Source organism: Chiloscyllium plagiosum, unplaced genomic scaffold, assembly GCF_037043375.1.
Source record: "Chiloscyllium plagiosum isolate Xiang-an unplaced genomic scaffold, Cpla_swu_hap1 HiC_scaffold_11, whole genome shotgun sequence".
NCBI classification, from domain to species: Eukaryota; Metazoa; Chordata; class Chondrichthyes; order Orectolobiformes; family Hemiscylliidae; genus Chiloscyllium; species Chiloscyllium plagiosum.
This window is the reverse complement of record NW_028270149.1, coordinates 74,009,731-74,023,083: the sequence shown is the minus strand read 5'-3', so window position 1 is coordinate 74,023,083 and position 13,353 is coordinate 74,009,731. Positions and strand designations below refer to the sequence as shown.

The following is a 13,353-nucleotide window of genomic DNA, read 5'->3' as shown; positions in this document are numbered from 1 at the left end:
ATTTAATATATGCATTAAAAGTTCAATAAATCCATAAGAAATCTGGGGTTATCATGACAGAACAGTTGGCTATTTTGATATCACATATTTGCATGTTTTGGTGAGTTATGACCAGTAGAGTAATGGAACGCAAGAGATAATGCACTTCTCCTAGCTCGGTCACAATGATTACAATTGTGTTCTTTCTTTTGTAGAAAACAACCTTTCCATTTTTTCACTTTCCAATCTTATTGGAAGATTACCTGTACATGGAAAACTAACAAATGTTAATCTCTAATGGGTTCTTAGTTTTGGTTAATATTAATAGTAGCAAATAATCGATGTTTAAATGGTATGAATTCTTTTATGATTAAATACAACCAAATTATTCAATGTTTGAAACTTAGAATTTTGAATCTTTGTAAAACTTTTAGCCAGCAAATAGTTGCTAAAATGACCTGCGAGGCATGGACGTTCCTCAATTTAATGTCTCCATAATATCTTCAACTCCTTTGAATGTTCTACTCCTTTGTTTTCAGAAATAACAGTCCAACATTTTGTCTCAGAATAGATGTGAAAATTGAATTGATTCCCAAGTCAAATTTAGATGAACCTGACTTGTCCTGTCATCTAAGTCTGATCTTAAAAGACAATGATCACCTTAGTACAAACCAGTGTTGTGTTAAGTATCACCTAATGAGGCTCAGGGGTGACATGCTGCCATGGCAGTCATGATCACATTTGCTGCAGAGATAGAAGTGCAGTGAGAGCAAGGCATGGCTCATTGATTTATGTTTTCCCTGTTTCCTCTTCTCAGCCAGTTGAGCTTTTCATTTTTGTTCTCCTCTTCCAATGATTTTCCAAAACAGTCAGTCTTCAGAGGCAGTCAGTGATTTTCCTAGTCGCAAACCACATTCGTATCTCACTTGCAATTGTCTTGAAATTTTACTAAAGTAATATTATAATAAACTGATTTTTGTTTTTGCTTTTCTATTAGAACAAAGTGTTCCATGGTCGCATGCAGTACTTGGATTCTCATATCCTATCAGATGACCCGGAAACAGAGGCTCCTTATTCTTTTGCTACAGAAGATGTCCAGTTCTTGGGAGATAATGGGAATGTGGCATTTATTGATGTTCCAGTTCCAGAATTTGATGATGCTGATCCAGCAGTCATCATTCATGATTTTGAATTGGTAAGCTTATATATTAAAATTGTAATTCTGAAAGTGACTAGAAAGTGAGAGATTCTCAAGTCAAAGGAGAATACAGTAAAAATCCTAATGTTTTAATTTCAAGAATTTTTTCTTCATAATCTATTGTTTAGAGGGGAACATGAAGCTGATGCTGTTCCCATGTGTGTGCTGCCCTAGGTGATAGAGGTGACAGGTTTGCAAAGTGCCATCACAGGAGCACTGGTGAATTGAACAGTGCATTACATAGATTTGTATGCCGTGCATTACATAGATTTGTATGCCGTGCATTACATAGATTTGTATGCCGTGCATTACATAGATTTGTATGCCGTGCATTACATAGATTTGTATGCCGTGCATTACATAGATTTGTATGCCGTGCATTACATAGATTTGTATGCCGTGCATTACATAGATTTGTATGCCGTGCATTACATAGATTTGTATGCCGTGCATTACATAGATTTGTATGCCGTGCATTACATAGATTTGTATGCCGTGCATTACATAGATTTGGATGCCGTGCATTACATAGATTTGTATGCCGTGCATTACATAGATTTGTATGCCGTGCATTACATAGATTTGTATGCCGTGCATTACATAGATTTGTATGCCGTGCATCCTTTGCCCATCGATGATGGAGGGAATGAATGGTCAAGATGTCGGATGGGATCCTTTTAAGCTGCTTGAATAAATATTTTTGAAGCTCTGCTCATCCAGGCAAGTTCGGAGGATTGCATCACACTCCTGACTTGTTGATTCTGAATGGTGGGCAGTTTTTGCGGGGGAAGGTAATCAAGTGACTTAATTACCTGATTGAGTGCATTATAATGATTAAAATGTTTTGCTTCTTCCTAGTAATTTCTAACAATTTCACAATAATAGATATTAGCCTAATTCTACAGTTTTCTATTTATCTCTTCCCTTGACTAGAAGTAACATATTTGCAGTTTTACAATCCTCTGCAACCCTTTCAGCATCTAGTAAAGCAGGAAAATTGCAGGGCATCCAAGTCCAAGACCCTGTCATGCAGGTCGTTAGGTTAAAGAAACTTGTCAACCTCTTTCAGTCCATTAGTTTATTTGATACTTTTTCTTGGATGATAATTGTTTGAAGCTACCACCTCACGTCTCTCAGTATTTTACTATTAATGGGGGTTTTGTTTTGTCTTCTGAAGACTAATAAAAGTATTTGTTCAAAATCTGGTGTTTCCTTCTTTCCCTTTATTAATTCCTCAATGTTCTCTGCTGTGGGACCAATTTTTATGACTGAATTGTGAAGTAATCCTTAAATATGTCTGCTGTTGCTGATCAACTGTCATCTTAATTTATGTACCCAATCCAAATGCTTGTCCTCAGTGTTTCCAATTTCCTTTATTCTTAATTTTGCACCTAGGTTTCTAATCCTCAAACTGAGTTTGAAGTTTAAGCGAAATGCTCCCTTTTCCCTAGAGGATATACTAATATAAGATCAATAATCCTATCTCAGTTGACGTTATCAGATCTAACAGTCTGTTCTCAAGTTTGTTCCACAATCTATTGTTCTAATAAACTGTTCCAAATACTCGTTGTGTACAGTTTTTAAGACTATTTTGATTTGTCCAGTCTATATTATGAAGATTAAAGTTCTAACCATCATTGCAGCAGTGTACTTAGGTGCCCCACATATTTCTTGGTTTTATTCTGTCCTAAGTATAGCTACTGTTGAGAATGGATGCTAAGTACTATTCTCACCAGTTATTATTTTTCCGTGCTAGTTCTTTCTTACACCCAAGCTGGTTCTATATCTTGTGGCTGAAGTTCCTGAGCTGGGGTCGCCTGCTCCTGCCCCACCGAACTCATCTCTGCGTACCTTGACACCGTCCTGTCCCCCTTAGTCCAAGAAATCCCCACCTACGTTCGGGACACCACCCATGCCCTCCACCTGCTCCATGATTTTCGCTTCCCTGGTCCCCAACGCCTTATTTTCACCATGGACATCCAGTCCCTGTACACCTCCATCCCCCATCACGAAGGACTCAAAGCCCTCCGCTTCTTTCTTTCCCGCCGTACCGACCAGTACCTTTCCACTGACACCCTCCTTCGACTGACTGAACTGGTCCTCACCCTGAACAACTTCTCTTTCCTATCCTCCCACTTCCTCCAAACGAAAGGAGTAGCCATGGGCACCCGCATGGGCCCCAGCTATGCCTGCCTCTTAGGATATGTGGAACAATCCATCTTCCGCAACTACACTGGCCCCACCCCCCACCTTTTCCTCCACTACATCGATGACTGTATCAGCGCCGCCTCGTGCTCCCACGAGGAAGTTGAACAGTTCATCCACTTCACCAACACCTTCCACCCCGACCTCAAATTCACCTGGACAGTCTCAGATTCCTCCCTCCCCTTCCTCGACCTTTCTATTTCTATCTCAGGCGACCGAATCAACACGGACATCTACTACAAACCGACCGACTCCCACAGCTACCTGGACTACACCTCCTCCCATCCTGCCCCCTGTAAAAACGCCATCCCATTCTCCCAATTCCTTCGACTCCGCCGCATCTGCTCCCAGGAGGACCAGTTCCAAAAACGCACAACCCAGATGGCCTCCTCCTTCAAGGACCACAATTTCCCCCCCGACGTGGTCGACGATGCCCTCCACCGCATCTCTTCCACTTCCCGCTCCTCCGCCCTTGAACCCCGCCCCTCCAACCGCCACCAGGACAGAACCCCACTGGTCCTCACCTACCACCCCACCAATCTCCATGTACAGCGCATCATCCGCCGTCATTTCCGCTACCTCCAAACGGACCCCACCACCAAGGATATATTTCCCTCCCCTCCCCTATCAGCATTCCATAAAGACCACTCCCTCCGTGACTCCCTCGTCAGATCCACACCCCCCACCAACCCAACCTCCACTCCCGGCACCTTCCCCTGCAACCGCAGGAGGTGCAAGACTTGCGCCCACACCTCCCCCCTCACCTCCCTCCAAGGCCCCAAAGGAAACTTCCATATCTGCCACAGATTCACCTGCACCTCCACACATATCATCTATTGCATCCTCTGCACCCGATCTGGCCTCCTCTATATTGGGGAGACAGGCCGGTTACTTGCGGAGCGTTTCAGAGAACACCTCTGGGACACCCGGACCAACCAACCCAACCACCCTGTAGCTCAACATTTCAATTCCCCCTCCCACTCCACCAAGGATATGCAGGTCTTTGGACTCCTCCATCGTCAGACCACAACAAAACAATGGTTGGAGGAAGAACGCCTCATCTTCCGGCTAGGAACCCTCCAACCACAAGGGATGAACTCGGATTTCACCAGTTTCCTCATTTCCCCTCCCCCCACCCTGTCTCAGTCAAATCCATCAAATTCAGCACCGCCTTCCTAACCTGAGATCCTCTTCCCGACCTCTCCGCCCCCACCCCAGTCTGACCTATCACCCTCACCTTGACCTCTTTCCACCTATCACATTTCCGACGCCCCTCCCCCAAGTCCCTCCTCCCTACCTTTTATCTTAGCCTGCTGGACAAACTTTCCTCATTCCTGAAGAAGGGCTTATGCCCGAAACGTCGATTCTCCTGTTCCCTGGATGCTGCCTGACCTGCTGCGCTTTTCCAGCAACACATTTCCGGTTCTATATCTTGACCCTTTTAGTTCCGAGTAAAGTTTAATGAATTCAATGTTTGTGACTGTTAACAACTGGATCCTTGAGTGTCTGCTCTGAAGCTCCATTTGAAATTTCTGCAAAAATAGCATTTTTCTCATGGAGATAAATTAATATTTTGGTTCAGTGCCAGATGTTAAATTAGGTATCACAAGTTGCATATTTTAAAAATTAGGTCAGTGAACTCCCTGGATATGGTTGCTCTTGGGATTTTCAATAATTGAGATCATACTTGAATGCTACAGAATTATTTTGGTATTGAATATTAACTTGCACCTTGAATGCAAAGGATGCGTAATGACCAGTGATCTCCTGAATGGTGCTTTACTTGTGTAGTAATAATTCTGTGGTTTTGGAACAGAATCTCCAAGTAATGATGTGGTCAGCATGTGCAATGCATATCGGATTCCTGTAGCAGAACTCACTTGGACAATCAGAATGTTAGATTATTTGTTTAAAGGTGGACAGGTGGTTTTGACTATCCCCAGGGCTGACCACACTAATTATTCATTCTATACAGTGATCCAATTTTGTTGCTTGATTAATGTTTTGAATAATAGTGGCAGAAAGTTTTTGACCTTCAGCCAGCCTGTGACAGAAGGATCAGTATCCCCAAACTGTCGTCTGAAATCTTGGCAATGTTAGGCACAAGTCATAATCATTATAATTTTACTAAGGTAATAAATAAGCAGCAAGACTTGCAAATAAAGTTCTTAAATATTTGCCTCATTAGATAACAAATCTTAATACATAGATTTTTATACACACGTTTTCAAATGTATGTAAACAAGTTTTATTAGCTAAGAATGATTTGCATTTAGACTGTATAGCAGCAGTCTTTAACATAAACTCTATGCTTCTGGATGGGATTTTCTGCTAAGAATTTAAAGTAATGTTTGAGTTTTGTTTTGACTCTTACGAAGTAGTCACAGCATTGAGTTTACTCTAATTTAAAAAGGTAATTAAATGAGTTAAATTTTATATTTGTTGTAACTAAGCCTGTTTTAAAAGGATTCATGATGTTTATGTTTAAGTTTTCTGTTATAAAAGTATTTGAATCTACTTCTAGATCCTGACTGCTTATCTTGATCTGAAATTGGATAACTGCTATGTGATTACGTTGAATACTTCTGTCGTCATGCCTCCACGTAATCTGCTTGAACTATTCATGAGACTTGCAGTACGTATCAGTAAATGTTGTTTCAATATTGTCTGAAGAAAACTATACTTAAGTTATTTGTTTACCTCAGCCCAATCGATGCAGGATTCTTTTTTTCTCTCTCTTTTCATCCTGATTTTCAGTTGTTAGTGTTCATGAGATGTAGAAAGGGCAACTATTAAATATTACTGGGTTGCCATCGAATAGCCTGTCATTCAAGTTAAAGTCAAACAAGTTTAAATTTGAGTGAGCAAAAGGAACTGAGCTGAAAATATTGAATCAGTCTTGATCCTGATTAGTGAGATGATAAAAGCAAAGTTTATTTGAATGTATATTGTAGTTGGGTTCGGGACAAATGGATTATGTCACCTTGCATGCAATAAAATATTCCAAAAGAGAAAGTAATAATGGCAATAAATTATATGTTGATAATTTTACAAGTATCTTTCACTGCCATTTAATGTTGATTAGGAAAAGTAACTTAATTATTTTTAATAGTTTCACTTTTGTAGAAATACTTATCAAAAGATTGACAAGGATGTTGCCGGGATTGGAGGGTTTGAGCTATAGAGAGGCCAGATAAACTGGAGCTATTTTCCCGAAAGCATTCGAAGTTGAGGGGTGACCTTATGGAGGTTTAGAAAATGATGAGGACGCTAAATAGGGTGAATAGCCAAGGTCTTGTTTTTTCCAGAATAAGGGAGTCAAAAATAGAAGGCATATTTTAAGGCGAGAGGGGAAAGATTAAAAAGGAACCTCGGGGGCAACTTTTTTGTGCAGAGGATGGTGCATGTATGGAATGAGCTGCTAGAGGAGGTGGTGGAGGTTGGTACAATTATAACATATAAAGGCATTTGGATGGGTGCAGGAGTTGTAAGGGTTTAAAGGGTTATGGGCCAAATGGTGGCAAATGGGACAAGATCAATTTAGGATTTCTGATCAGCACTGATGAGTTGGACTGAAGGGTCTGTTTCTGTCCTGTACAGCTCTATGGTTATAACAAAAATACACAAAAGGCTTAATAGAGCTAGTACAAGTCATGGTCAGGAATTGCGGCATTGTGGAACAAGTTGTTTTTTCTGAACTATTCATTATAAGTTGAGGATCTGGTTTGTTTCATGTAGATGCAAATTTTCTCCTAAGTAAGTTTACATACCTGACTGCCAGACATTTCAGTGTAGTTTAAATGGATGTGTAGCTAATTAGTGTGGACTTTGAGGAAATTCGTAAATTTTCTAAATTTACTTTTTAATGACATCTTTTAGAAATCAAAGCTGAAGCCTGTACGTTTTACTCCATTACAGGGTTTCATGGGTTCTGGTAATATTGAGTACCTCACTCTCATATTCGTCATGCTCACTTTCTGCCTTGTCCAAGTGTATTGAATGTTGACAATGATATCTGTGAAGATAACGCTATACATCCCATTATTTGGAAGGTCAGGTAAGAGAGGGGATGCCAACTTCCAGAGCAGATATTAAATACATGAAAGCCCAGATCGTGTGTCTTCAATCATGACCTTGAACCTTCCTGGGGAAGGAAATGCATCATATTAGGTGTACCTGATGAGGTCTCTTTTAATTAGCTAATGTTTTGAAAAGTTACTTCTATGTAAAGTTTTACCTATAAATTGTAAGTATAGAACTAAAGGTTATAAACAGTCTTGATACATCTTTAGTCTTTTTCCAAATAAATCATAGCTTGATGAAAGGACCAAAGACATTTGTTTTGCTCTTGACGGTGTTTAATTAGCTTATCCAGTGCTAGCTTTCAGTTAAGCATCTGATAATTTATAGACGACAGAGGAATCAAGAGAAAGCTGGGTGTCATCAGTGTGTGTGAAATGACTTTACTCGAACATCACAGGAAATAGAGTGCAAGGACGTAGTTTTGGAGCAGCAATACAGGGAATGGGATTAGAAGCTATTGCAACCTACACTCTGACTGCAATTAGATACCTAAGAGCAAAGCCAGGTGTATCCAGCCCTCTCAGTTGGACAGCATTGGGAGGTGTTCTAACAAGGTGAAATGATCAATCATGTGCTTGGCAGTCAGTCTGCACCAGCTACAATGTCTGAGAAGCAGCAAGCAGGCAGGTTTTTTTTATTTATCAATCGCATACATTGATTAGCTATTTTGGTATTGCTGCCAGGGCAGAAACTTAATGGAAGTATTCAAAGTGGAGCTCCAGGAAAGGTACCCATGGATGACATCACCCTCCGGGATTTAGGAGGAAAGGGATAGTAAGATGGGATGGTGAGTGTTGTATAAGTTAATGGTTCTAAAGTGGCTAATATTCACGTTACAAAAGCTTCAGCCAGTCTACTGATTCTCTCCATCAGTGAGTGGAGACAGAGTTCCACTCTAGCTTTTAAAGAGAAACTGATGTAGCTGTACCAGTTCCCCGAGGTCCTAATAAGTATCCATGAAATAAACCTTCTTGTTATCCAAGAACAGTGTATCTTCTGTGGTGGTCATGCATCTCCTATTACTAATCACTGGACACACCCAAGATAAAGGAGAATTAGTAGCAGCGAATTACCTAAACCATTATCAAGAGTCACAAAATGATAGCAATGACAGATATCGCAAGAAGTCGCAAATGGTCAAATGATTTTATTGAGACGCATAATTAAGGCAGCATTGAAGAAGAGCAGGACAGAACCTAGGGACAAAAATTTCCAACAATCCCAACTGAGAGTTAGGTCATTGATCAGTTGGAACTAGGGCCATGGACCCAGAAGGAAAATATAAACATTGTTGACTCGGAAGATGTGGGTGAAAGGAGAGAAACCAGTAAAGGTCTGAGCTTACAGCTAGGAGAGACATGAACGTTAGGAGAATCTTGGTCCAGTGGACAAAGGAAAGAGGCTGAAGCAGGAATGACAGCTGAACATTTGGCCTCAATTAAGGCATGAGTTCCTTGCATTATTTGAACACACATAAGTTAAGATGATGGATTTTCAAAAATTAAAAAAAAAACTTTGGTTACCTTTACAATCCAGGATGCTCCTTGAGTAGTTAGCAGGATCCACTAGTACTCTGATTCAACCAAATGTGATGTTGATTAATTAGATCAGTTGTCAATCATATCCTTTCAAATTTTCATCCTTTTGGAGTCAAGAGAGGGCAGAGGAAGGTTGCATTTTAATATATGGTCCAGGATGAAGAGATGATGGTTTGAGAACTAAAGGCAATTGTGGTGGTGAGGATGTGATATAAGAGATGAGTAGCATTAGAGTTATGGTGAATGAGGGACAAAAGGTTTACCGGTAAAATTGTACTGTTGGTGGCCATCAAACTCCTGTACAAGGATAAAACAAACTTCATTTAATTGTAGCACTAGTAATTGCCTTGCCAGAATAACTACTACATAACGGCAAGAGCGATATTTAAAAACAAACTTATTTCTGGTGGTATCTCCCATCTCTGCACACAGATGAAAAAATGCAGCAGTGCCAAAGTACCAGATTCTCTTAAAGGCTGAAAGTATTCACCAATCTTTTAGCAAGCTGCTTTACGAAGTTATATTTATGAAGATTTGATCCCTGTATGAGATGAGCTGACTGGTAGCCACTATTAATTGCCTCTCTTAATTGCATTCCCTCTCTTAATTGACCATTTGTTGTAATACTGGAAATTTTGTACAAGAGTTGTGAGTTTGAAATTTTTTATAGCACTGATCAGTTTTGTTGCTTTTAGTTGCTTTCTTTTATTCCATGAATGTTCCTGATTGACATTCCAATAGCTTGAGTAATTGAGTTTTCACAACTCAAGGATAAATTGAACTTCTGAACAATCTTATGTTTTAAGCAGGAAGTTATTAATAAATTACTTGTTCATCCAACAAGGGATAATCTTTTTGAATTTCATTGTATAGTTGTTATTTTTTTTTTAAATGAGATCTCGTGACATTTTGGAAATGTCTTATTTTCTCAACAGACAGGTGACTACTTGCCTCAGACCTACCTTGTTCATGAAGATCTGCTGGTGACTGAACGTATTGACAATGTTGATCAGCTGGGTTATTTCATCTACCGTCTCTGTTCCGGGAAGAAGACCTATAGATTGCAGCACAGAAATATGGTGAAAGGTACAATTTCTGCTGTTAAAATGACCAAATTTTATAAAGAATGATAAGCAAAGGTCAAAGCTATAAATTCATTAATTTGAACTATCATAAACCAATGAACTTCTATTCTGTTGTTTTTAATTGTTCAGTAATTAAAGCTTTTTTTAATTTCAATAGGTATCCAGAAACGCTCAACAGAAAACTGCCACAGAATCAAGCACTTTGCAAATAACTTTGTGGTTGATTCCTTGATCTGTGAACCATATGGAATTTAAATGAGGGATGCTATTTTTACCCAGCTGACTGTAGAAGCTTTCCACGTGCAGTACACGTAACCTATAAGTAATATGTGACAATCAAAAGCCTTATTAGCTTTGCTTTGCAGTTTGTATTCCAGTGCAAATACTGTTGCTTCACTAAAAGGCTTTTCGGATGCAGCTTTTGTTTGCACTGTTTATTCAATAGATTTATTGACATCTGTCCTTACAAATTTGCGATATAGTTTTTATTCTTGATGTAATCAGACTACTCTAAGGAAATTAAGAAACGTACTGATGTCAGCGAATGGAAAGTCCATTTTTTCTTTATGGTAATATCTTTCAAAGTGTAATTCGAAGGATTGGCATTCACTTGGAAAGCAGGATTAGAATTTGTGCGCCTACTGTATTGAAATTGTTTTGTAATGTAAACATTTGAAAGTGAGATTTACCTTGTTTTTGTGATGTATCATGGAGTAGTTTGGTGTTTGCACAATTGTATAACAGCCTTGCATAACAGTGGAGAATCCACTCAACAAAAAAAAATTCAAGGTGATTTTAGACATTCAACTGTGGTTAATTCTAATTCTTACGATTCATTAAGTAAATTCTGCACCCTGTATGTTGCTAGGGTTTCACTTGGATTTCATCTTGATTTGACATAAAGGTGGAAAAATGCAGAACAAGTCAAATGGGAAGATATATCTATTTTCCAGCGATTTTATTGAACACAGGACTACGTTACAGTTGAGGTTAAATTTGAATTACTTACCCTGTGGACTATGTAATGTATTTTCTCAGTATTGTAACATTTATTAAATGTCCTTAAAATTATTGCAGCTTCTTGTTTTCCTATTCAGTGTTAACCAGAAAAGCTAGTGTGCCAGAATAGAGTTGTACAACTATTAGTTCTGAGATATGTACTGTAAATGCAGTTCATTTGGAATTGCACTGCATTTGCGCTATATGTAACTTTTAACAAACAATATTCTCAATTGTTGAAAGTTCTGCCCCGTATCTTGGTTGATACAAAGATGGAAAAGAAATTTTAGTATTGGCTTTGCACCTTTTAAGAGTCAAGAACAAGAAAGTAGATTTCTGGACACCAGTCAAACCCTTAATAAGGTTATTACAGTTTAAGTATATCCCGTCAATTTCGATAATGTCTCATTGCGGTGGCAATGCACCTGAGAATAATTAGGAACCAATAGTGAGATTTTTTTAATGCAATCTGGTCTGTTAAAATTCTCTTTAGATATCAGTAGTCAGTAGTTGACTGATTCATAGCTTTTCAATTAGTTTATTTATCACCTTCAAAGAATAGGAGTGATTTTGTCAACTACAGCTTTCTCTAGAGATATACAGATGTGCTCCACATCTGGAGAGATGACCACTGTTCATTAAATGAATAGAAATACATTAAAATGAACATATCCTGTATTCCAGTATTTCTCACATTAATGAAATCTCATGTTGTATCTTGTTTATTCAGAGCCCACTCCTGGACATGCAGTTTATTCAAGTGAAATAAGCTTTATACCTTCCAATTGTTATTGACCTAAAGCTCAAAACAATTGATCTTTTAATATTTTTCTATTGAACTACAGTATCAGTCTGCAATTGCTACCTGAATAACATGTTCGAACTTTGGAAAGTATTCAAAATCATGAGTGGTCTAAGTGGAGTGGTTAAATGCTCGCTAATGGTAGAAGTTTGGAGAAATATAGGACACTGATTTAATGTGGGCTGAAGAATGAACAGTGATGGGAGTTTTTTTTAGACACTGGGAACAGTTAGACTCAGGAATGCATTGTGGTGGAAGCAGATAGTTATGACTTTCAGATGAAGTTGGATAAGCATCTGAAGAGAGAATTTGCATGGCCATGCGGCCATGAGATGGAAACAAGATTAGCTGATCTGCATCCCGTCGATGCAATGACCAAAATGAACACTGCCTGTTTTTAAATGTTGAATAATTTTATGCCTTGAATAGAAAATATAGTTTAACATGCACACTGCACATGCAATGTATTCTGAGTACATTAATAGCCAACTTTTGTGAGCGCAGGGCTTATGATTTCAATCCTCTTTCTATAAATGCAGTAACATTAACAAAGATTAGAATGGTAGTTTGAAATAGTCCAACGTTTCTCTTTTTCTAGTGTCTAATACCAGACCAACAATATGTGCAGGAGTGTTCCTCCGATGATCTCATTTGGTGGCATACTATTCAGAGAAAGTTGAAGTAAATTCCTGGGAGAATGCTGATGCCTCTTTTGCTTAAGATGTTTAAGTATATTTCAAATAGACTTTGATCAGCATTAAGTGTGGATTCACAGTTGCTGTAGTTCTGTGAGCAGTTTAAAGATTTATCTTCAAAGCTTAATGAATGATTAAGAGCAAGTAGCAACAGGTGGTGTCATGTTTTTCTAAATTTGCATTAACTGGCAAACCCTCATACGAGATTGTATTCTGTAAATGGTGGCGTTGTTTTTAAAGGAGCAAACAAATGGACTGACACTTGAGCAACTTTCAATAAAACAGTTGAGTTAACTTTTGCAATTTTTGTGAGTTATTCAAATGTGGAGTCAAGATTCTCTACCTACAAGCCAGTGTCCCTCGTACATCGGGTGTCAACAAAGCATTGTATGTACAGTGTGAATTGGGAAGTTTTATGTAATTCAATGAAACGTCTCCTCTAAGTGGAAACCCAACACCATCATTAAAATCTTCAAATTGCTAAGAAAGCTATACCCTCTTTAGGCAGTTCCTTGGTATTGAGTAAGGGAACATTCTGTGAGCAAGACTTTGCCTAAGTAAGAGAAAAAAGTGAGTTTCTGGGATTTTAGTTCATAGTGGAATTTTGGGCCTTCAGGGAACAAGCGTTGTTCCAAGAAATTGGAAGTTTGGTAAGTGATTCAGTGAAGGGGGGGAAGGTGCAAATGGGTTTTTCCATATTTTCAGCCTTGTGCATTTGATTTTTAATTTATGCAGCAGAAGAAGCAGGTAAATTTAGTTGGAATTATTA

General features: G+C 38.7%; 1 protein-coding gene across 1 annotated transcript in view; it reads left to right on the top strand.

Moving 5' to 3' along the window:
- LOC122557117 (integral membrane protein 2A-like) overlaps positions 1 to 12,878 on the top strand; it is a 29,112-nt gene extending 16,234 nt beyond the window's left edge. The window contains exons 3-6 of the mRNA XM_043704443.2: positions 977 to 1,174; positions 5,907 to 6,017; positions 9,939 to 10,089; positions 10,246 to 12,878. Coding sequence (XP_043560378.1) covers positions 977 to 1,174; positions 5,907 to 6,017; positions 9,939 to 10,089; positions 10,246 to 10,343 — 558 coding nt within the window. The 3' untranslated portion in view covers positions 10,344 to 12,878. The remainder of the gene's footprint in view (positions 1 to 976; positions 1,175 to 5,906; positions 6,018 to 9,938; positions 10,090 to 10,245) is intronic.
- Positions 12,879 to 13,353: the final 475 nt, after the last annotated feature.